Below are 22,943 nucleotides of genomic sequence, written 5' to 3' on the forward strand. Positions count from 1 at the left end.
GAACGTAAGCAGTGTTTATCTACTCCACCATCTTGACCAGAACTCCCAAGCAAGCCAGCTTTGAACTCCCATATTTGGCATTCCTGTTCCTGGTGGGGTGCATCTAGTATTAACCCCCAAGCCCTGCCAACTCAATTTGGCATTACTGTGAAGTTGCTTTGAAATCACCTTCAAGTATCCTAAAAATGTTGTTTTGAAGTACATTGATGTAACTGAAGTGATTCCAGGACAAATTCAGGAATTCTAGAATAACAGAAAGTTCCTAAAACATGATGAAAACAGTTACTGAAAACTTGTGGATCCAGCACTCACAGAAAAAATATTCCTGTGTTGTTTTTCAAAGAAATTTTGGATCGTCTTAGATCTGGGGTTAACAAATGCATGGCTTGTCATATGATCCCATTTTAAAAACTAGTGACCTAATGTGATGAATTGATGACATGTTGATTATGGCAGATCTAAAGCTGTGATTTTTCAAAAGTCTCTACCTTGACACAATTTTCTAAATTATTTCATATACCTGTCCCCACTTTCATTCTATCCCAGCTTGCACCTACAATGAACTATGGAGATGCAGAAGAAGGAAGGGAATGAGATACTTATTTCAAGGACCATGGGCTTCACATATGTTTTAAAATGTTTAATAGTGAGGGTACATGGCTGGATAGAAGGGTCATAGCATTCAACATATCAGAAGACCTCACTAGGTCTTGTAAGATATGTTCGCTCTTAACAAAAGAGTTGCATTCAAAGGCCAATTATGTGACCTACTATTTCTCTGATCTGTTGCAAAGCATTTTCTGTCAGCATGTTTTTAAATTAGGAAAGCAGGATTTCCCTACCTACAGGGGAGCTCTGATGAAGATTGAAGATAAAACATGAAGATGTTTTATCAGCTATGAAATGCAAAATAAAATGAATATCCAACTGTGCCCTAAGACTGCTCCTGATACCGTAATCTTGGTGTTAGGGCAAGGGAGAGAAAAATCACAATGTAATGAACTCCTGTTCCTCACATACAACCCCATGCGACATCATCGAGTTCACATTGCATCCTGTGTGGGGTCCACGTTCCTTGGTATTTTTCAGGTAGGTAAAATACATTTTAGATATAATACAGCCACAGGTCACTCAAAGGTAGAAGCAAAAGCCAAAGTTGGGTGTACTGGCATATTAGAAGGGGTTCTGGATGTCCATCGGGCTTATATAATCACAGTGTAATAACTATGGTATTATAATCACGTATATTATCACCTCTCAATCCATGGGAAATGAAGCTTTAGACTTCCTCAAGGTATTTTCATATCCTTCACTTTATTGAATCGTTATAACACACCCAGGAATTAAAAACATTACACCAAGAAAGACCAAAACAAAAACAAAAACAAAAAAACCCCCACCAACTTCAAGGTCAAAGTAGGCTCTTCAGGTCAAAAATAGGATTAGATTAGAATTCTGGAGATTCGGTATTTAAATGCTGCCTACAACAAACTGGAGAAACAACGGAGGTAACAGCTCATTTATCCTGACATCTGAGCAACACGTAGGTCAGGGCCTGCTGGTGTTTGTGCTCCAAGAACCTTCCAGGGAAAAGTGGTGGCCTCTCCTTGGGTCACCACCACCATTTGTCTTCAAGGTCATAAAAATCCCACTTACACGTGATTCTCAGGTAGGATCCCTTCTCCTGTAATTCCTCCAACTCCTCTTTTACTATATTGTACAAGTCTTTTTCCAGCCTGCAAATATATAATTAGAGTGAGAAGAAGAGATGAGGGAATGAGATGATAAAATACAGAGGCTAACTTCTGTGTGCCCTCACAGAGGTATACCTCCCCGTCTAGCTTCACCCACAGAGACTGGGCAGGAGATATGATGGTACAAGGACCCCTTTCCATAAGGGAAAGGCACAACCAGAAAGGAAAGAGATGGAAAATCCTTGGGAAAGATGACAAAATAGACATAGGGCAGAGTAACAGAGGTCACTGCTATGCGTGTGCATAAATCTGATTCCTCTCATTTGTGTTATTAGTCTATGCTTATCAGACTTTTGAAAGTAAAGTCCTTACATTCCCTTCTTTGAAAAGAGGTGAGCGTCTGGGTACCTGGCCATAAATCCCCTCTACAACCTGAATTGCACACATACATAATGGGTAAGGGGAGACATGTACATCTCTGGTGGTCACCAGCCCAGAACTCTTGTAAAAATGCATTACTTCGATGTGAAGTTGGTAGCAAGCTTTCATGTACAGATTCTGACCAACTTCCAAGTAGGCAAAGTTCCTTGCTTTCTGACATGATTTCTGCTAAAATGTGCCTAGTTTAATATCTTTCTGACATCATCTCCAGAATACTGATCGAGGTATAGAGTGTTCTAATTAAATACTCTCTGGACCTTTGTGCATGCTACTGCTGCTTCCTTAGGACACTCGACTCTTCATCTCTAGTCACTTTCCATGTTCCCTTCCTGATACATGGGCTCCTCCTTCTAGTCTTGTTGGACTCAGGGTCAATGACATCACCTCAGACATGCCTTTCCTTACCACCCTGACCACTCTTATTTTCTATACCACAACCCAGAGTTTCCTTCATAGCACTTATGACAACTAACACTGCTTTCATAGGTCTCAAATTTGCCATCTCCCTGGGGAGAATACAGATCCACGAGGACAAGGCTCACGTCCATTTATTTCCCACTGTCCACCATGCCATTGTGCTTGACCCACAGTCAGCACGGAAAAAGAAGTTGTTCAGTGAATATCTGCTGAGTGAAATAAAGTAGGCACTAGAGAATGGGAAAGATGACGTGACTCCTCAAATGCCCTAATGCCTATAGGACTGTGCCATCCAATATGGTTGTAGCTAGCTGCTTGTGGCTATTCAAGTTAATTCAAACTAAAGAAAGCGAAAATTTCAGTCCCTCAGTTGCACTGTTCACATTGCAAGTGCCCAGTTACTGCCTGCAGCGAGTGGCTACTCTATTGGGTAATGCAGACAGAGATCATTGCCATCATTACTGAAGGTACTGTTGGCCAGCACTATCCTAGGAAATGGAATTCAGGCTAAACTTGATGCTTGCTTGAAAACATTAGCCCATCCACCCCCAGATCTCAGCAGGTGCTTCCTCCTGTAAGAGTCAGTGGGGGTTACCCGAGTCTCCGTAGTTTGCACTTTGATTTTTTCAGAGACACCCACAGCTTGTTGACTCCATCAGACCCCAAGTCATTTCCTAAAAGGTTCAGATTCACCAGGCTTTTACTGCTTCTGAGAACGGAGGCGAGATGCCGGCAGCAAGCAGACGTCAGATCGCATTTTTCCAACCTAGGGGGTGGGGTGGGAAGGAAGCATTAAAGATGGTCGACCAAGATTGAGAAATTAGAAAACTGAAACAAGGCCTAGGGGGAAAGTATTACTAAAACAGACTGGCTAATAGCAGAGTGCTTAGCACACACCGGACTCATTTAATCCATACGAGGTGTAATCAATCAATACGGTGTTTAAATTAAAAATGTTTACAGTAAAAGACACATTGCCATTAATCCCCCTCACTTTGAACTCACTTATCCAATTGTTCTTGCCACTTTCTGAAGCAGTTCTGGAAGTCCTCTTTCATGTCTTCAGTTGTGCTGTCATGGCTGCCTCTATGTCCTGAATCATTTTGACTTTGGGGAAGAGCCAGAAGTCACACAGTGCCAGATCTGGTAAATAAGGTGGATGAGGACACCATAATGTTTTTATTTGACAGAAATTGCCGTGTACCAGAAGTGATGTGTGACACGGAGTGTTGTCATAATGGAGGGTGATTTATGGCACACTTTAAAACACACCTTCTCTCAATCACACCTCATACCTGACTGACTGCGCTGAGCAAGTTGAAACTTCTTGTCACAGAGTGTTACTAAGTTTTGATGTGCTGCTTTTAGTATTGAAGATCCCTGCCTTTCCATTGGATGGCACTTGGCAGCAGCATTCACAGCATTTTTTGATCACAATGAGAAAGGCTCCGTGTCACACATCGCTTCTGGTTTATGGCAACTTTTTATTTATTTATTTATTAAATTTATTGAGGTGACAATTGTTAGTAAAATTACATAGATTTCAGGTGTACAATTCTGTATTACATCATCTATAAATCCCATTGTGTGTTCATCACCCAGAGTCAGTTCTCCTTCCATCACCATATATTCGATCCCCCTTACCCTCTGGCAACCACCAAACCATTGTCTGTGTCTATGAGTTTCTGTTTCTCATTTGTTTGTCTTGTTCTTTTGTTGTTTTTGGTTTATATACCACATATCAGTGAAATCACATGGTTCTCTGCTTTTTCTGTCTGACTTATTTCGCTCAGCATTACTCTCTCAAGATACATCCATGTTGTCACAAATGTTCCTATATCATCTTTTCTTACCGCCGAATAGTATTCCATTGTGTATATATACCACAACTTCTTCATCCATTCATCTATCGAAGGACATTTTGGTTGTTTCCATGTCTTGGCCACCGTAAACAAAGCAATTTCTATCAAACAAAAACACTATGGTGTGTCCTCATCCACCTTATTCACCGGATCTGGCACCATGTGACTTCTGGCTCTTCCCCAAAGTCAAAATGACCATGAAAGGTAAATGTTTTGAATGGATTCAAGACATTGAGGCAGCCATGACAGCACAAATAAAGACACTCATGAAAGAGGACTTCCAGAACTGCTTTAGAAAGTTGTAAGAATGATGGGATAAGTATGTTCGAAGCGAGGGGGAGTATTTTGAGGGAGATTGACAATGAGGAATGACAATGTATCTTTTACTGTAATAAATTTTTTTTATTTAAAGATTCACCATATCTTTTGATCACACCTTGTACACAAATCCTATAAAAGCAGATGACACCTTATCGCCAATTTGACAGAGGGGGAAATATGATTCACCTGACCAAACATGAAAGAAACAATTTTAGTATAAAGTGGATGTGATTTATTTATAAGGCCCTTGAAAGGCCTAAAACAGCATTACAACCCTTTCATTACACCTTTTCCATCTTTTTTTTCTTGCTTCATGGTTGGTTTTGGCCAAACCTTTTATTTAGTATTTTGTAACTGATTAACACCCACTTAAATGGTCTTATTGGGGGAGAGGGAAAAGGGAGGTTCTTATAGATTCCTAAGGAAATGTCCGAAAGGCAAAAATATGGCCAGAACTATCCCTTTGTTTTGGGCTTACTGGGTGAATAACACTTTTCTTACATCAGCACCCGATCTCAGGTATTTCATACTGAAAATATTTGAGATTTCAGTTTGAAGACTGATACCCTAAGAGTAGATACTCCCGACCACTCTCTAATAGCTAGCTTGTTTGCATAGGCAGAGGGATTCATCTCTCCATTTCAGATGGCTAGGTGTTTGTGGAAGATCTTAGATTGGTTTGCCTCATTTACAGGGAAAAATCAGAAAGTGACCATTAGGGACACTTGAAAAATTACAACATTAGTACACAAGTCAAGTCTTAACACATGTAACATTTGCTTGTTCAAAACAATGTCATAAAAATCAAATAAGTTTAAACATATTTTATGCTTTTCCTTACAAGAACATAAAAATTATGGAAGGGGGAACTTAACAGGAAAATTTAAAAAAGTAACAATTATCTTTTAGTAGTTCTTGGGTAGTTGTGACAAAATAGGTTCCTTTTTGTTTCTTTGAACAGGGATTTTGGTCCAAAGTTTTGTTTTTAATATGTACTTCTGCCTCCCTCTCTATCAGACTGGCTTCCTCCATGGCCACCACCCCTTGGTGCTCCATCGCTTGAACTGCTGTAAGAATCACATGGAGGAGGGTACCCCTTTCCATAGAAGGGGGAAACCTTCTTTCTTGTCTGCCAACCCGATTATGACCACTTGAGTAGAGATCACTTTGGCTGCTTGAGTAACTGTCTCGACTTCCAACACATCCATCATGTGAGCTGCTATAACCATCATAGCAACTGTTTCTACCATAAGATGGTGGAGGCCCTTGTGTCGGTGGAGCACTATGTGAGTTACCATGACTGTTATGTGAATCCCCGTAGGAACCTCCACTTGGATGATCTGAATAGTCACAAGCACCACCATGGCCACCTCTGTCACTGCAGCCTCTTGGTGGACAGTCATTGCGTGGACTGGAGTGACCATCATCACGGTATAATCTCTCGGTGGTGCTGCATAATCTCTTATACCATGAGAACTGGGGTAATCTCTGCTTGAATAGCTATCTTTAGTAGAATATCTATCATCTCTTGGGGACAAATAAACATCTCTACGAGAAGGCAAGTATCCCCTTCGAGGAAGGCCTCCACAGCTGTCTCTTCCACGTGATACAGGAGCTTTTCCTCCCATTCCACTGCTGCTGCAAACTGGTCGTGAAGGAGATCTTTTAAGGGGAGGACCCCAACTTCGTGATGGTGGTCCTCTTTTTACTGGAAGTGATCCCCAGAAGAACTCATGTTATAGTTCATGGAATAGCCACCATCATCCATACACCCTCCATGTGAGGGAGGTTGCCTGGTTCCTCCATTTCCTCCTTTTCCACCTCTAAGGCCTCTTGGAGGGCCTCTGCTTCTTGGAGGCAGAGGTGGTCCATGCCTACCACTTTCCAATGATGGCTTAGTGGCTTGTTCTACCTTAATGGCTTTTCCATCTAAGGACTTTCCATTCATGTCTCGGCTGCATCCTTAGCATCTGCTGGGCTTTCAAAGGTGACAAAAGCAAATCCTCTTGATTTGTTGGTTTCACGATCTTTCATTAAGAGTACTTCCACTATTCATCCATATTTGCCAAATACTCCTTCAAGGGTTTTCTCATTTGTTTCTGCATTTGTTTCAGGCCACCAGTGAAGAGCTTTCCTGGGTGATCTGCTTCAACCATTTTTCCCTCGGTGAGAATCAGATGGGTGAAGACAGTTTCAAGCTCCTATGAGCTTGTGGGCAGAGGCTTTTAGCAGTTCAGCTGGAGGGAGGGCTGCCAGCTTGAAAGACGGAAAAGATAAGCCACTAACACTATTGCACAACCTCCATCTTATTTCTAAATTCAAGAACACAAAATCTGAACATGTGGTGGGCTAGCTACTAGGAATACAAAGATGACAGTGAATGTGTATTATGTCAGTTTAACATAGCGGGGATTTCCACCTGAATCTATAAAGAAACGTGACATGCGGCTGTACATGCAAAATCAACACATGACAAGTAGAGGGTAGCAATCTATTTGTTTAGGTTGGAAGGGGCTGGGTAGGACCCAGAGGACGCTTCCAGGTAAAGGTACCATTTAATGGACAGGAAGAGCATAGTATGAGAAAAATATGGGCTCCACTGTCAAATCGTTGTGTCTCAAAATCTCAGGTCTAATGCCACAGCTATAAAGTATATCATTGACCTTGAACATGTACCTTTAAGAGTATTCCTTCGGTCTTCTAGACAAGTGTTGCTCAATCAGGAATGGTTTTTCCCCACAGAGGAGATTTGGGGATGTGTGAGGACTGGGGAGGTGCTCCTGGCGTCGAGTGGGCAGAGCCTGGGATGCTGCTCAACATCCTACAGTGCACAGGATGGTCCTCACAGGACAAAATTCAGCCCCAAATGTCAGTAGTGCCAAGACTGAGAACCCCTGGTCTAGATGGTAAAATGGAACCCTGTGCATACAAATGCGGATATGCAGGAACCTGCTTTCAGGTTACCACGCTGGAGAGTGAGACTGGATGGACGCAAACTGGAAATCAGGAAGAGATTCATCAGTAAAGACGATGCAATAACTGCTGCAAATGTTTTACTCATTTCTGCCTCTGGGGAAAAGTACCTGGAGAGTGAGAGCTTAAAACCAGACCCTCACTCTTTTTAAGCATAAATATGACCCTGGTTTGCTTGTATAAATCTGGTGGCTTCTTCCTTACCTGCAGGGTAAAGAATATTGCACCCGAAGATACTTCTTAAAGGTTAGGGAAGTGGCGAAAAGTATTGGCTTCCTACTTTTACCACTTAGCACAATGCCCTCAAGGTCCGTCCATGTCACTGTATATGGCAGGGTTTCCACAGAGAAAGAGAAGTACTGTATAATCTCATATGTGGAATCTAAAAGCTCATAGAAACAGATTAGAGTGGTAGTTGCCAGGGGCCGGGAAATGGGAGATGATGGTCAAAGAGTACAAGCTTCCATTCACGAGATGAATAAGTCCTGGGGATGTAATGTCCAGCACGGTGACTATACTTAATAACTCTGCATTATATACTCGACAATTGACAAGAAAGTAGATCATGAATGTTCTCACCACAAAAAAAAAAAAAAAAAAAGAAGTGGCAATTAGATGATGTGTATCAAATCAACCATAAGGTGGTGATTGTATTGCAACACTTAAGTGTCTCAGATCAATACATTGTACACCTAAAACTTACACAATGTTATGTGTCCATTATCTCTCAATAAAGCTTTGGTTGGGGTGGGGGGAGGGAGAATTGGCTTCTGAATCAGACTTGGATTGGGTCCCTGTTCCCATCGTTATTTAGCTAAATGACCTCCTTGCCTCAGTTTCCCCATCTATAAAATGGGTATAAAGTTCCTGCCCTCCTAGGGTCTCCCCGCTGGAGCATGAAGTGATAATTGTCATGGGTTTCCCATTTCCATGCACATAGTAAGCACTCAAACCACACAGGACTTTTCCCTGCATGGTGTCCTCCCCTTTCCCAGGCCCATCACTCTGTTCCACCTCTGGGCCCTTGACCGTGCCATCACTCTCTGCCAGGACTTTCTTTCTGGAGGGGGGTGGGGACAAAGACTCCTGTTTCAAGGTTCATTTCAAAACCCAACTTCCTCAGTGCAGCCCTCCCCCAGCCCCTAAGCAGTTTGTGAGAACAATAAACCATTGTCTGTGTGAAGAGGGGCTACATTTGAGCCACATTAAACCCTAAACCCTACTACTTGATGCTAAACCATCCTAGTTTGCCCAGCAAACATATCACATTGTGGTTAAAATCCACCTTCACTTACAAAGTGCTCCCCCATGTGGCTAGTCCCCACCTGGCACCATCCGTTGTTAATACAATATTACTGACTACATTCCCTGTGCCGTACTTTACATCCCTGTGACTATTTTATAAGTGCCAATTTGAACATCTTAATATTGAATCACTATGCTGTACACCTGAAACTAATATTAATGTATTTCAATTATAACTAAAAAATAAATTTTAGAAAATAATCTAAAAAAATTAATTAAAAAAAAAATCCATCTCCCTGTTAGAGAGTGAAGATTCACAGGGCAGGGGGCATGCCACCTCCCCCAGCATCTTCTATCCGAAACGTACAGATTGAAAGAAAGAATATCTATCAGCAAAGAGATTTTTAAAAGTAAAACTTTGCCCCTTACCATGTCACCTCTTCTTGCCCCCAAAGTGACCACATATTACTCTGTCCCCACCCAGGAGTAACAGGGCGGTGGAGGGGGAGAAGGGGGAACTTCTGCAAAAGGACAGCATTGACTCACCCAAGTGTGCTCAGTGCACACTGTGAACAGTGGAGAACCTCACACAGTCTCCTCACTCCGTCATCCTGGACACGGTTTCTCCCAATATCCAAAACCTTCACATTCTGATTGTGCTTGAGGACGTCAGCCAGCCCCCCACAGCCCTCCGCTGTGACAAAACACTCTGACAAACTGCAAAATAAAGACAGAAAAGGAGGAGGGAAATCATCCTCGAGCCCTCTTTATAAGCTCCAGCCCACCTCACTTTCTTCCAAGGAAAAGAGATGGCAGAGCCCCGGAAAGAGGAAGAGCTGGTTAGGAGGTCCCCACACCTGGTCCTCCAGCTCCCTGTGACACACAGAGAGGAGGGACCACAAAGTCCTGTCCTGGGAAGGGCTGCTTCTCACCACAGGGGCCCGGGCTCCCCTCTGCTGTCACAGAACATGTGTCTCAGCCTCTGAGCTCAACACTTGAGCTGGAAAACATACTAAAATCTCATGTAGGGCAGACCTCAACTTCCAAGAATGAGCTATGGTACCAAAAGGAGTTCAGGATGAGGAATTCAGGTAAGTGTTTGGAGAGAGAATGAGAGGAGGTGAGGTGAGAGGGAGACGGGGGAGAGGGGACAGAGAGAAAGGAGAGAGACAGAGAGGAGAGAGAGAAGGACAGAGAGAGACAGACACAGAGACAGAGAGGAGAGAGAGAGGGACAGAGAGGAAAGAGACAGAGGGAGAAAGAGACAGAGAGGGGGGGAGAGAGAGGGGCAGAGACACAGAGACACAGAGAAGAGACAGAGACAGATGGAGGAGGGAGGTGAAACAATGGAAGAGTGACACCTTAAGGTGGAGAAAGCAAATGAACATAAGGCAACACGCTTCAGCCATATAGGAATAGCTTGACTACATGAAAAATACCCACATCATTAAAACTGTCTAAGGGAACTGCTGACTCGATAAACATCTATACACATCACACCCAGCATGGCTAACTTGCCTAGTGAAGGATGCTTACGGGTCATAGGAAAAAAAGCCAATAGGGAAAAAAATAGTCCTTAAGTTTTATCAACAGGTTTTTCATTTGGAAGTAAGTTTGCACAAATGACTTTCAACATTCCAAAAGTGCTCAACTCCATTCTTATTCACAGAGACACAAATAAACAAGAACTCTGAGTTCACAAATAAGGAATATGACCCCTGGGACTAACCTCAAAATAATCTTGAGGGGAGAGTGTCGTTGAGGGTTTAGACAAAAGCAGACTGACCATGAATCAACAATTGGTGAAGTGGATAATGGAATACATTACATACTACTCTCTCTACTCTTGCACCAGTTTCAATATTTCCATGGAAAAATAAAACATAGCTGGAGCTACCATTACTCTACCTCTCAAATTGATGGAGAACAAGGAGGTTTAGTGACACTGCGAGGGTGTGGATAACACGGGCTCTTGGCAGATGGTGACAGAGTTAGTAGAGGACGATTAGGCAATATGTGCTAAATTTTGATTGCAGATACCCTTTGACCCAGCCATTTTAGGTCTAGGAACTTATTCTACAAGCATATTTCCACGTCCAAAATGATACAGGAACAGAGATACAGTGTATAATTGTTATACCTTTTGAAGAAGATTGGAAACAACCAAAGAGAGAGAGGTAGAGAGGAGACAGAGAGAAGGACAGAGAGAGACAGAGACACAGAGATAGAGAGGAGAGGCAGAGATAAGAGAGGAAACAGAGAGAGGGAGAGGTGAGAGAGATAGACATAACCTGTACACTCATTCAACAAGTCACTATGTCATCATAAAAGAGTTAAGGTTGTCATGTACAGGTATGCAACATTCTCAGATATGTTGTTTGGGGTGCATGTTTCATGGGAATGAAAGCTGAGTAAAAACACACTTATATATGCACAGAAGACCTCTGGGAGGATTAAAATAAAAAAGACACTGAAAACACTGGTGGGCCCCAAAGAGGGGAAGCAAGTGGTTGGAGGACATCGGTGGGACCTGGTTTTATCTGACCTTTGGTTCCCATTGAGTCAGCAATGTCCGATAGAAATTTCCATGATGATGGTGGAAATAGTCTGTAGCTGCACTGTCCACTACGATAGCCACTAGCCACATGTGACCACCAAGCCTTTGAGATGTAGTTAGTGTAACTGAGGCATTGAATTTGTAACCAAATTTCATCTTCATTAATTTTAATTTAAATGTAGGCACATGTGGGTGCCGTGACCAATGCAAGAATATTCTACTGTACCTAATTATGGCTCAGCTACATGTTAAGCCATTAAAATATTTCCAATACTATTAATGTTAATTAAAAAATTATAGACAAAGGTTTCCAAATCTCTTAGCACACTATTCTGTGGTTATTTGGATAGCCTCCAGTGTCATCTATATTTCCACTGAGGGGTCATAGCCTTTTTGAGACAGATATGGTCTCTATGTTAAAAAACATCCACAGGCATAAATAACATACAAAATCATTTATATTGTGACTGGCAAACTAGGGAGACCCAAAGCTCATTTTGACTTCTTTATCAGACACAGAATAAAGAAGATCAGACATAGGCACAGTGTGCAGGAGAGCTGGCAGAGCACGCCTGGCCACTGTCCTTAGAAAGGCCGGCTGACGAGGATGGCCTTCGGTTGGCATCTGGCAACACGGATTCCAGGAGAGCTCCCCTGTTCCCTGATAAAAGTGACTTATTGTGCCTAAGCTGTGCAAACATGATTTATGCTGAACCCCTGCTTTCCTCCCACAGATCTGGGATCGTGGGATGTGCTCGGTAAGTGTGCACAGGACCAGAGCCCAGGAGAAAATCTGGAGCACTGAGTGTGTAGGTCACACCTTCCGTGGTGGACAACATTTCACAGGAGTTGTCACAGCTCATTGCTGGGGGTATTAAAGTGGTCCTGGGTGACCGCTGGGAGCGAATTCCTGGGGGCTGGCACCTAGGTTCCTGCAGACTTTGCCAGTGCACCTTCTCTTTCTGATGTTGCTTTGTCTCCTTTCACTGTAACAAGTCATAGCCACAAACGACTGCATGCAGAGTTGTCAGGGTCCTAGTGAATCATCAAACCCGAGGGTCATCTTGCGGACCCCAACATACATTGTGGTTGGCCCTTAATAGTCACCCCAGTTTTCCCCCCACAGGTACCCCTACCCACCACCTCCCACAAACCTAAGCTCCTCTATGCCAATAATCACATCTGCACCCAGGACGCACACCCCACCTGGGACTCAGGGCTTTACAGGTCCACTCACAGGGTGCTCCTGCCACCCACTAAACGAGAGGGAGGCATGACACTTACTCCAGGTTCTGCAGACTGCAGTCTGGACGACTCAGTGCTCCACACAGAAGCCTTATCCCCTCATCTCCCAGGTGGTTCTTCCTCAGATTCAGGTGCGTCAGACTCTTGTTCTGGAGGAGAGCATCTGACAAGTACCTGCAACTGGGCACACCAAGCTGGCAGAACCAGAGCCTGGGGAGCAGAGCCAGAGACAGATGCTTGGGAAAGCATCCCAAACCCAGGGCCTGAGCCACCAGCAGCCACCCCACCAAATTCACCACAGTGTCTCCTTGGGCCCTAGCCTGGGATGTGTTGAGCATCTGTGTTTGCTTACTTGTCCTGTCCAGTTCCAGACTGGACAACAAGCATGGCAAGAATGTCCCCATCTAGTTAGGGATGGGTTTCAAACAAAGATAAAGGAATGATGGTACAAAGTTTCGGTTAAGCAAGATAAGTTCTGGAGATCTACTACCATATGGCATTGTGCCTACAGCTAACAATGCTGTCTATATGCTTAAAATCCCTGAAAATAAGACCAGGTCTTATATTAAAGTTTGCTCCAAAAGACACATTAGGGCTTATGTTCAGGGGATGTCATCCTGAAAAATCATGCAAGGGCTTATTTTCTGGTTAGGTCTTCTTTTCGGGGAAACATGGTAGATCCTATGTTAAGTGTTACCACCACCACCACAACTGTAATGATAATAATAAAGGGCAGGAAGAAACTGGGGGAGGTGATGGACATGCCCACAGTTTTGAGGGTGGTGATGGCTTCACAGGTGTAACTTATTCCCAAACCCACTGAGTTGTACACATTATACACAGAGGGTGCCAAAAAAATGTATACACATTTTAAGAAAGGAAAACTGTTAAAATTATAATAGTCAACATATACCGATAATAAAAGATGAATACAAGTCACGTTGCACTTCTGCAATTACAAGAGGTGCTCAAAGTGGTTACCATCAGTGTCTGGACATTTCTGATTATGGCGAACTACTGCTAGAGCAACGTTGACCAAAGTGTCCACTTGTATACAGTTTTTTGGCACCCTCCAGTATGTACAACTTTTTACATGTCGAAAAAATAAATTTTAATGTGAGAATTTTAAAGCATTTAAGTAAAAATAAAAATTAATTGAGGAAAAACATTTTCAGTGGTACTGAGGCAGCCTCAGGCTCTGGAGCCAGTCCTGGGTTCAGACGCCACTCAGCTGTCACTAACTGCTGTTGGCAAGCTGTGTCCTCCTTCAGCTCTGCTGCTCTAAAGTGGAGACTACGATGGCTTGTCACAGGAGTGATGACTGCCAATGAGCCATGCATGCAAAGTGCTCAGGACAGTACTACAAGTGATAGGAGATATACAACATATAGAGATTTTATATATATAGTAGATCTATAGGTATTATATAACACATATTACATGTAATAGATACTGTTGTTATTGTGTAACAAATCTTACATGTTATATAAATTATATATATTACCTATAATATGTGAGCTCTTATAGATATATATATGATATATAGATATATAACATTGTGTATTACATACATATAACTATATATATTTTATATAACATAATAAATCTTATATAAATGATACATATTACTTATATTACATATAATATGGTTATATATTAAATTATTAAATATAATTTAAATTACATTCAATGTTATTATATGGAGAATACATTATGATTATTAATATATTAATATGTTGTTATTTATTATGTTATTTATTAAATATTTTATATAGTTATATATGACATTAAATATGACACATCATAAATTATATATTAAAGTATATAAACATAATTATAACATAGCTAATTATATTATATACTTTAGACTATATTATAAATATAACAAATAATTGTACATGTATAATATCAGTTCATCCTATATTTGCATTAACTTCTTACTAATATTCTGGTTCCTTGAGACCCAGTGCTAGGTGAGTGCCAACCTCTGGCTCCCAGGCTCAGACTTCATAGTTTTTTACCATAATCGCCCCCCCGATGGACCTCAGACCCTTGGCCTTCTCCATTCTTTCATACCCACTTGCACAATAGCTGACCCCATGAAAACCCAACTCTCCATTTATTTCATACTGCACCAGGAAGCAGACGTGGCTAATGAGGAAAAGGTCTGCATAATCACACTGCAAATGGACCCTCATCCCTGCCCAGTGAAGCCCTGGAGCCCTGTCGACCCACCTACACCTGTTCCCATGACACCTCCACGTGGCACATGAACAGGCACGTCCCGCGCCCATGTCCCAGTCTACACTCTGTACACCCAAAGCTGCTCTTCCTCCACTCCTCCCCATGTCATAACATGACACCACCCTCCCCCCAGCTGCCCAAGCCCATCACTTGCAGGGGTTCTGGGCTCCCTTCCCGCCTAAACTACCTCTCATCCATCGCCAAGTCCCACTGGCTCTACCTTCAAATATGCCCTGAAATCCTACACCTCATCAGGCCGACTCCCTCATACCGTCTCATCTGGTCTTCAGGGAGTTGCTTCTGTTCCCCCTGTGCCCCCATCAGAGTCCATCATTCAAGGACAGCCTCAGTGACTTTTCAGAGATGTCACTGTCCAACTTCCAACCCCCAGAGGCCTTTTCATCTCCCCCCAAACAAAACACAGATTCCTACACGGCCCCAGCATATTCCAGCATCTTTCTGCCTCTGCAACTTCCTCTTCAGGCTTTCCCCTGCCCCACTCACATTACTCTTGCCATACATGTCTTCTTGTTGTTCCTACCCCAACAGGCCAACCCTCCTGTTTCTTCTCTCTGTGTATGGCTTCCTGTCTTTTGCGCAAGTCTGCAAGCATCACCTCCTCAGATAAGATGGTGAGAGGAGACCTTACTGGGAAACCAACCCCAACACTCGGTCTACTCATTCTTTGTCCTTCTTCATATCTGCACTACTGTTGGCTTTTCTTTGGTCTCTCACTCATGAAACTACATCCTCCACACAGGCAGGAAGCATGTCTGTCTTGTCTCCTGCCCTGACCTTGGTGCCAGCTCAGTGTCTGGAGATGGGAGGTCAGGGCTGGGTTGACTAAAACAACCATAATTTCCCGGTGTCCTTGCTAAAACTGAATTCCTTGGCACAACCCCCAGTAATTGAATCAACAAACCTGGGATGCTACTCAATCTGTGTTTTACAACAATGCCTAGCACGTGGAATAACTGCTCAATACATGTTAGTTTTCAAGGATATAAGTGGGTCCCCAATGAAGGAACCATCATTCTCCCCAGTGCTGAACCTCCCAGAGGCTCATTTATAGAACTGGAACCAAGAGGAACTTACACCAATCTCTCTAAGGCACACTCGGGTTGACTCAGGAGAGTGCACAGCCACCTTACACCATCATCTTGGAGCTGATTAAACCCCAGGCACAGCCTAGTTGTTCTCTCGGTGCTGGTGAGAAGCAACGCCAGCCCCTCAGAGCTGGCCACCGACAGGTTGCATTTCTCCAGGCTGTGGAAGGTGCAGATTCAAGGTGAGCCTCAGCTATACCCATCCTCCTTTTTCTTTCTTTCTCAAACCCTCAGCTGGGCCACAGTCTGGGACCCCAACATCATGGCAAGATTCAATCAGGTAAAAAACAAAAGCTTCAAGAAGGAGGAAAAGGTAGGTCAAGGTACAGTTTCTCAGTCTCAGCCCTACTGAGCTTTGGGCCAGATCACTCTGGCTGTGGGGGGGTCCTCCAGCGCCAGGTCACTCTGGTTGTGGGGGGTCCTCCAGGGCCAGGTCACTCTGGTTGTGGGGGGTCCTCCAGGGCCAGGTCACTCTGGTTGTGGGGGGTCCTCCAGGGCCAGGTCACGCTGGTTGTGGGGGGTCTCCCAGTGCATGGTAGGATATTGGTTATACCTGGTCTTTATACACTAGATGCCAGAAACATCATCCGCTCCCAATTGTGGAAACAAAGTATGTGTTCAGACATTGTCAAATGTCCTCTGAGGGACAAAATTGCCCCAGTTGAAAATCACTGGGTTTAGGGGAGGCTGACAGAAGCCTAAGGGGTTAAACCAAAGAGGCCAGCAAGTAAGAGGCCCACAGTCTGGGTGAGGGCAAAACTGGCCGAGACTGAGGCCTAGGGAGAAAGGTGTGTAAAGGATAGAATATATGAAGGTCTACCTGGGAACATTTGGGGAGGTAAACTTTCACAGTGACTTGGATATGTGCTTGGCCTTGGGAGGACTGTCTACCCTCTGAAGGACCAAGTACAGGATGGGGAGTCTGGCCTTCGCAGGCTCCGGCACATCTAATCTGGTACCAAAGACTGGCCCCAGCTCCTAGCCAGATCCGGGACCAATTCCTTGTGTTGCTGACACATATGCTTATTGGCTCCTTGCCACTGTTGTTAGTGAAGTCCTTAAAACCCCAGAAGAACAAAGGCAGGCACGGTTGTTCCCCGCGCTGCCTCTGCTGCTGCAAGATATTTCGACGGTGCTGATGAAAGGCTGGTGCTGTTTCTGCGCCTCTAATTGACTGCGTCCTGGTGGTATGATGATTTGCCACCTTGCTTGTCAGTGGTATGATGATATATTCCCCTAACTTCTATCTTGTCTTATTTACTTTCGCTTTGTAATAAAACTCTTTAACTTCCATCCCAGCTTGTGGTGGTGGTGTCTTGCATATCGAGCCTTGAAATTAAGTCTGTGCACAGCAATCGATAATACTCATCGATACAAGGTGGAAAGGATGAAGATGAAAAGAAGTGTGTCAAGGGGCCGGCCCAGTGGCTCAGGCGGTTAGAGCTCCATGCTCCTAACTCCGAAGGCTACCAGTTCGATTCCCACATGGGCCAGTGGGCTCTCAACTACAAGGTTGTCAGTTCAATTCCTCAAGTCACGGCACCTTGAGCTGAGCTGCCACTGAGCTCCCAGATGGCTCAGTTGGTGGGAGAGCGTCCTCTCAACCACAAGGTTGCCGGTTCGACTCTCGCAAGGGATGGTGGGCTGTGCCCCCTGCAACTAGAAAATGGCAACTGGACCTGGAGCTGAGCTGCACCCTCCACAACTAAGATTGAAAGGACAACAACTTGACTTGGAGAAAAAGTCCTGGAAGTACACACTGTTCCCCAATAAAGTCCTGTTCCCCTTCCCCAATAAAATCTTTAAAAAAAGAAAAAAAAGAAGTGTGTCAACAGGATAGGTAAATACAATAGGGGGATCCCCAAGGCTCCCCAAAACATACTCCCACGGCTGCCCTGGCTTTGCCCCTCAAAGCAGGAAGAGTTACCACAGCTCCTTCAGGGCACACTTTGACATGTCAAAAGGCTTCTGTGGTCCTTTCTCCTGGATATCAGAGAGGTCATTGTCCCCCACACTGAGGAAATGCAGACTGGAGTTCTTGCTGAGCTCCAGAAAGAGACACCGACAAACCAGAGAGGTGAGGCCACACGACTCCAACCTGGCAAAAAGGTCCCCAGACAGGCAGTTAGTTCTGGGCAGAGTAGTTTTCAGTTAGAGGTCACCTTACTCCATGAACAAAAGCTGATTTCTCCCCATTCCTTGTCCCTTCCAGAGGCAGGACGGCCTCCAAGTCAATGCTACTCCAAGTGTGGTCCACGGTCCAGCATTGCCTCCAGGCCTACTACAAATGCTGATTATCAGGCCCCACAGTGGACCTGCTGTAGCTCAGGGGTGAGTTCCAGGAATCTGTGTGTTAACACACCCCGTGGGTGGTTCTGATCTACATTAAAATTTGAGAATCACTGCTCCACACCCATGTACCTTTTCCCTTTGCTAATCTTTCTCTGTATCTTTCACTGCCATGCTCATTCCTGTTCTCCCCGAGTCATCAAACCTAGGGGTAACCTTGGGGACAGATCTGGAAAACCAGACTTACCACAGATACTTGAGGTTGCAGGCTGAGTGTCTCAAGGTTCTAAAGATCATCATGGATACAGTAATTCCCAGGTTGTTAGAGCTCAAGTTCAGATGGGTCAGCCTGCTGTTACCATAAAGTACCAGGACCAGCTCCTTCAGAACCCTCACAGGGGTTACCGATTTGCAACTGAGGAAGAGAAGCAGTGAGAAAGCTTAGCTTGGCATGTGTGTAGGGGAGACTGTTTCTTCATCTTGCCTTTCTACCATTAAAAACACACAGAGACCCTCAAGGATGTAGAAGATATAAGAGGAACCCAAAATTTGATTTTTGAGTCATGGTATACTCCCCAAAGATACAATTAGTTACAATTAGTATACAATTAGTTGGTCAAGACTCTCAGTTGGATATATGAAGTCAGGAGTCACTCAAGCCGAGCTCTTCCCCGCCCCCCCCCCCCCAATTTGCCATTAAGAAGTCCTAGGGCACTAGGAGTTGTGGGACTCGGAAGGTTTAGCAGCAGGGGGAAAAGCAGCGTCAACTGTTGGATGTCACTCAACTTGGATTCCTTTTGGTTCTAAATTCAATATGGCAACTCTCAAGCATCAGCTGATTGTGAATCTTCTTAAGGAAGAACAAAGCCCCCAGAATAAGATTACAGTGGTTGGGGTTGGTGCTGTTGGCATGGCCTGTGCCGTCAGTATCCTAATGAAGGACTTGGCAGATGAGCTTGCTCATGTTGATGTCATGGAAGACAAATTGAAGGGAGAGATGATGGATCTCCAACATGGCAGCCTTTTCCTTATAACAGCACAAATTGTCTCTGGCAAAGATTATAATGTGACTGTAAACTCCAAGCTGGTGATTATCACAGCTGGGGCACGTCAACAAGAGGGAGAAAGCCATCTTAATTTGGTCCAGTGTAATGTGAGCATCTTTAAATTCATCATTCCTAATGTTGTCAAATACAGCCCCAACTGCAAATTGCTTATTGTTTCCAATCCAGTGGATATCTTGACCTATGTGGCTTGGAAGATTAGCGGCTTTCCCAAAAACTGTGTTATTGGAAGTGGTTGCAATCTGGATTCAGCCCGGTTCCGTTATCTCCTGGGGGAAAGGCTGGGAGTTCACCCACCAAGCTGTCATGCATGGGTCCTTGGGGAGCATGGAGACCGAGTATGCCTGTATGGAGTAGAGTGAATGTTGCTGGTGTCTCCCTGAAGTCTCTGCACCCTAATTTAGGCACTGATGCTGATAAGGAACAGTGGAAAGAAGTTCACAAACAGATGGTTGACAGTGCTTATGAGGTGATCAAACTGAAAGGCTACAAATCCTGAGCCATGGGACTATCCGTGGCAGATTTGGCAGAAAGTATGATGAAGAATCTTAGGCGGGTGCATCCAATTTCCACCGTGATTAAGGGTCTAGATGGAATAAAAGATGACGTCTTCCTTAGTGTTTCTTGCATCTTGGGACAGACTGGAATCTCAGATGTTGTGAAGGTGACTCTGACACCTGAGGAAGAGGCCCATTTGAAGAAGAGTGCAGATACACTTTGGGGGATCCAAAAAGAGCTGCAGTTTTAGAGTCTTCTAATGTCGTGCCACTTCACTGTCTAGGGTACAACAGGATTTTAGTTGGAGGTTGTGCATATTGTCCTTTTTATCTGATCTGTACTAAAGCAGTAATATTATTAAGACAGCCTAGGGAAAACATCGATTTCCTAAAGTTAGCAATAGGAATGGTTCATAAATCCCTGCAGCTATATCCTGATGCTGGATGGTACTTATCTCATCCTAACTTGGTTAGTGTGGACTAGTTCCACCCCCAGAGGCACCACCACTGCCATTGTTGCACACGATGCTACAGTTGCCCTTCAAACCAGACGTGTGTTTACTGTGTGTTTTATAACTCGGTTCCTTTACCCTATGTGCCTAGTCCAACTTTCTTTCCTCCAGTCCCAAAGCTGGGGATCCAATGTATAAATACAAAATTGCATGTTCTAAGGGACCTTATTTTATGTACTATATGCATCAGCATATACTGGAGGCTAATACAAAATGAAAAGTCTACATATTAATAATGCAGCCAACTATCCAAGTATCATACCAACAAAAACACCAAATAAACCTTGAACAGTGAAAAAAAAGAAGTCCTAGGGTACAGCATAGGGAATAGAGTCAATGGAATTGTAACAGCTATATATGATGTCAGAGGCACAGCATATTGGGGGGGGGGGTTGTTGCTTTGTGAGGGGTGTACATGTATGGCTATTGCATTGTTTTGTGCACCTAAAACTAATAAATAAATAAATAAAGTCCTGGGGTCACCTGGTCTTCTAGGAAGGTGACCCCCCCATACCAACCCAGAGAGGTCTGGTGAGAAAACGCCTCTTGTTTTTCCTTGAGCTTGTTTCTCCTTATCTTGAGGATTAAGTGACAAAACCAAAATGGGGTAGGGGAAAAAGAAAAAAGACGAAAAAGACAACTGTTTAAGCCTGCCTTCCATGTATTTGATCCAGCTCATTCAATACATTGAAGTTGAGAACAGTCATTATTGCTGAATCTTCTGCTCTTAACTCGTTGAATCAGCATGTGTCTGAATTTTTAAACCTCAAGGTATGATGGAATTGTGGATGAAGAGCAGGATACAATTAGTTGGCCAAGACTCTCCAGCATCCAACCAAATGCCATCTCAAATTCCACTCGAAGCATTACTCACTCTGTCCTCTCTCAGTATTTCTTCCTGGCTTCTCCCACAAGGTCCACCTCCACCTGCTTATTCTTCCCTATCTTCAAGCCAGACTTGAGACCCCGTAATGTCTACTGACATCATGCTAGAGAACAAATAAACTCAATTCAAAAAACTATGTTTCAGCTCCAATGAGTAGGCCCTTCTTAAGGAACTGATTTCCTTCTGCTTTGGGAGGTGTCACCATCTCATATACTATTCTGACCATTATGTGTGTTTCTTTAACACAATGTCAACTCTATGGATGCAGGAATTCATCTGCTCTGTTCTCTGTTCACAATCCAAAAACGGAGCTAGAGATGCCCCTATAACATCCTAGAACCTCTCCACTCCTTCATATCCAGCTCAAAATGGCAGCCTCACTCAGAGGTCTTGAGGAAAAATTTGCTGCTTTACATGTACCTCTAGGGCAAGATCACTCATGACTGCCATTTTTTATAAATTTCAATCATCTTTGCCTAAGTAGCAACTTCACTAATACTGGCACAATTATTTAATTCTTCTGAGCACCTAGCTTACTTTCTGGCAAATACATATTGCAGTAAATAGAAGGGGAAAAAAGAGGATTAGTCTCCTCTGGTATTCATCAAACAGTGAGAATATCACACTTACGTTAGTTTTTGAAGTTTGCACCTTGGATTTCTCAGTTCATAACAGAGTTTCTTCATAGATGCAGCATTTAGCTTGCTGTTACTCAGGTCCAGCTCACTCAGGTTCCCATTGTGAAACACAGAACAAACGTCCTCCCACTGATGTATCTTGGAATTGACGAGACTCATTCTTTATGAGGGAGAGAGAGAAGGCTGATGAGTAAATGAAGCTCAACCAACACCCAGAAGAGGCAAAAAGAGACCCTAACAAATGGTGTGGAAATTCTGTAGCATTCTGGGTATGGAGATCTGTAACCCAAAAAGCATAGATCTCAAAACACCGGATGTGTAATTCCTGCAATCCTCAACAACTATTTTTGGAGGAAAGCAACCACATAAGTGAGGTGAGGTGGACTACAGGTATAACCCTTTAAAGTTCAGACTTTAAGTGAATCAGACCTAAAATGAATTCAAAACTCTGTGCTCCAATTTTCTATCTCTAAAAGTACATAATAAAACTTACTCTCATAGGATCTTGTGATGATTAGATTCATGTAAATATTTAGAATTATTAGCATTCTAATTATTTAGAATTTCCCCAATACAGTAGGCTTTCAATGTTAATAAGAGCAAAACAGCATTAAAGTAATACTTTTTTTTAACCTCAGATAAGATGAGGGAAGTCGAACAAAGAACATTCCTAAAGTACCTGAAGGATATAAATTTCCTAATCTACATCTGCTCTGTGAGCCCAGAATGTAGCATTGGTTAGTGTAATCGTTTCCAATCTTAAGTGTGTGTGCTTTATGTGTTTAACATCCCAGTTCATTCTAATATGCAGTTAAAAACCTCTCAGAAAAACAGTAAGAAGCTGTGCTGTAGAGAAATAGGAAATGACCTTAACATCAGAAGATCTATTATGACCTTTGGAGAAGGCATGAAGTCTCATGGAAGCCTTAGGGTGATCATGTGTCAAGGGAGA

At 43.4% G+C, this 22,943-nt stretch overlaps 1 protein-coding gene and 2 pseudogenes across 1 annotated transcript; 1 reads left to right on the forward strand and 2 right to left on the reverse strand.

Moving 5' to 3' along the window:
* Window positions 1-3,143: 3,143 nt before the first annotated feature.
* On the reverse strand, window positions 3,144-22,150 carry LOC109434165 (NACHT, LRR and PYD domains-containing protein 13). The gene is made up of 6 exons (XM_019710894.2): window positions 21,984-22,150; window positions 18,642-18,809; window positions 16,095-16,265; window positions 12,795-12,965; window positions 9,500-9,670; window positions 3,144-3,318 (listed from the first exon to the last, which is right to left on the reverse strand). The coding sequence occupies exons 1-6, from the start codon at window positions 22,148-22,150 to the stop codon at window positions 3,144-3,146; spliced, it is 1,023 nt and encodes a 340-aa protein (XP_019566453.2).
* Window positions 5,721-6,891, reverse strand: LOC109434157 (RNA-binding motif protein, X chromosome; annotated as a pseudogene).
* LOC109434158 (L-lactate dehydrogenase A chain) lies at window positions 19,177-20,041 on the forward strand (annotated as a pseudogene).
* Window positions 22,151-22,943: the final 793 nt, after the last annotated feature.

The sequence above is a fragment of the Rhinolophus sinicus genome, linkage group LG11 (assembly GCF_036562045.2).
Source record: "Rhinolophus sinicus isolate RSC01 linkage group LG11, ASM3656204v1, whole genome shotgun sequence".
Classification (NCBI taxonomy): Eukaryota; Metazoa; Chordata; class Mammalia; order Chiroptera; family Rhinolophidae; genus Rhinolophus; species Rhinolophus sinicus.

Excerpts from the sequence above, each read along its gene's own strand:
- LOC109434165 (XM_019710894.2), bottom strand. The coding sequence starts at position 22,150 with ATGAGTCTCGTCAATTCCAAGATACATCAGTGGGAGGACGTTTGTTCT. Across the intron at positions 18,810-21,983 it reads TGCAAACTTCAAAAACTAAC|TTGCAAATCGGTAACCCCTG; the intron begins GTAAGTGTGATA and ends TCTCTTCCTCAG. Across the intron at positions 12,966-16,094 it reads TGTGCCTTAGAGAGATTGGT|GCTCTGGTTCTGCCAGCTTG; the intron begins GTAAGTTCCTCT and ends TCTGCTCCCCAG.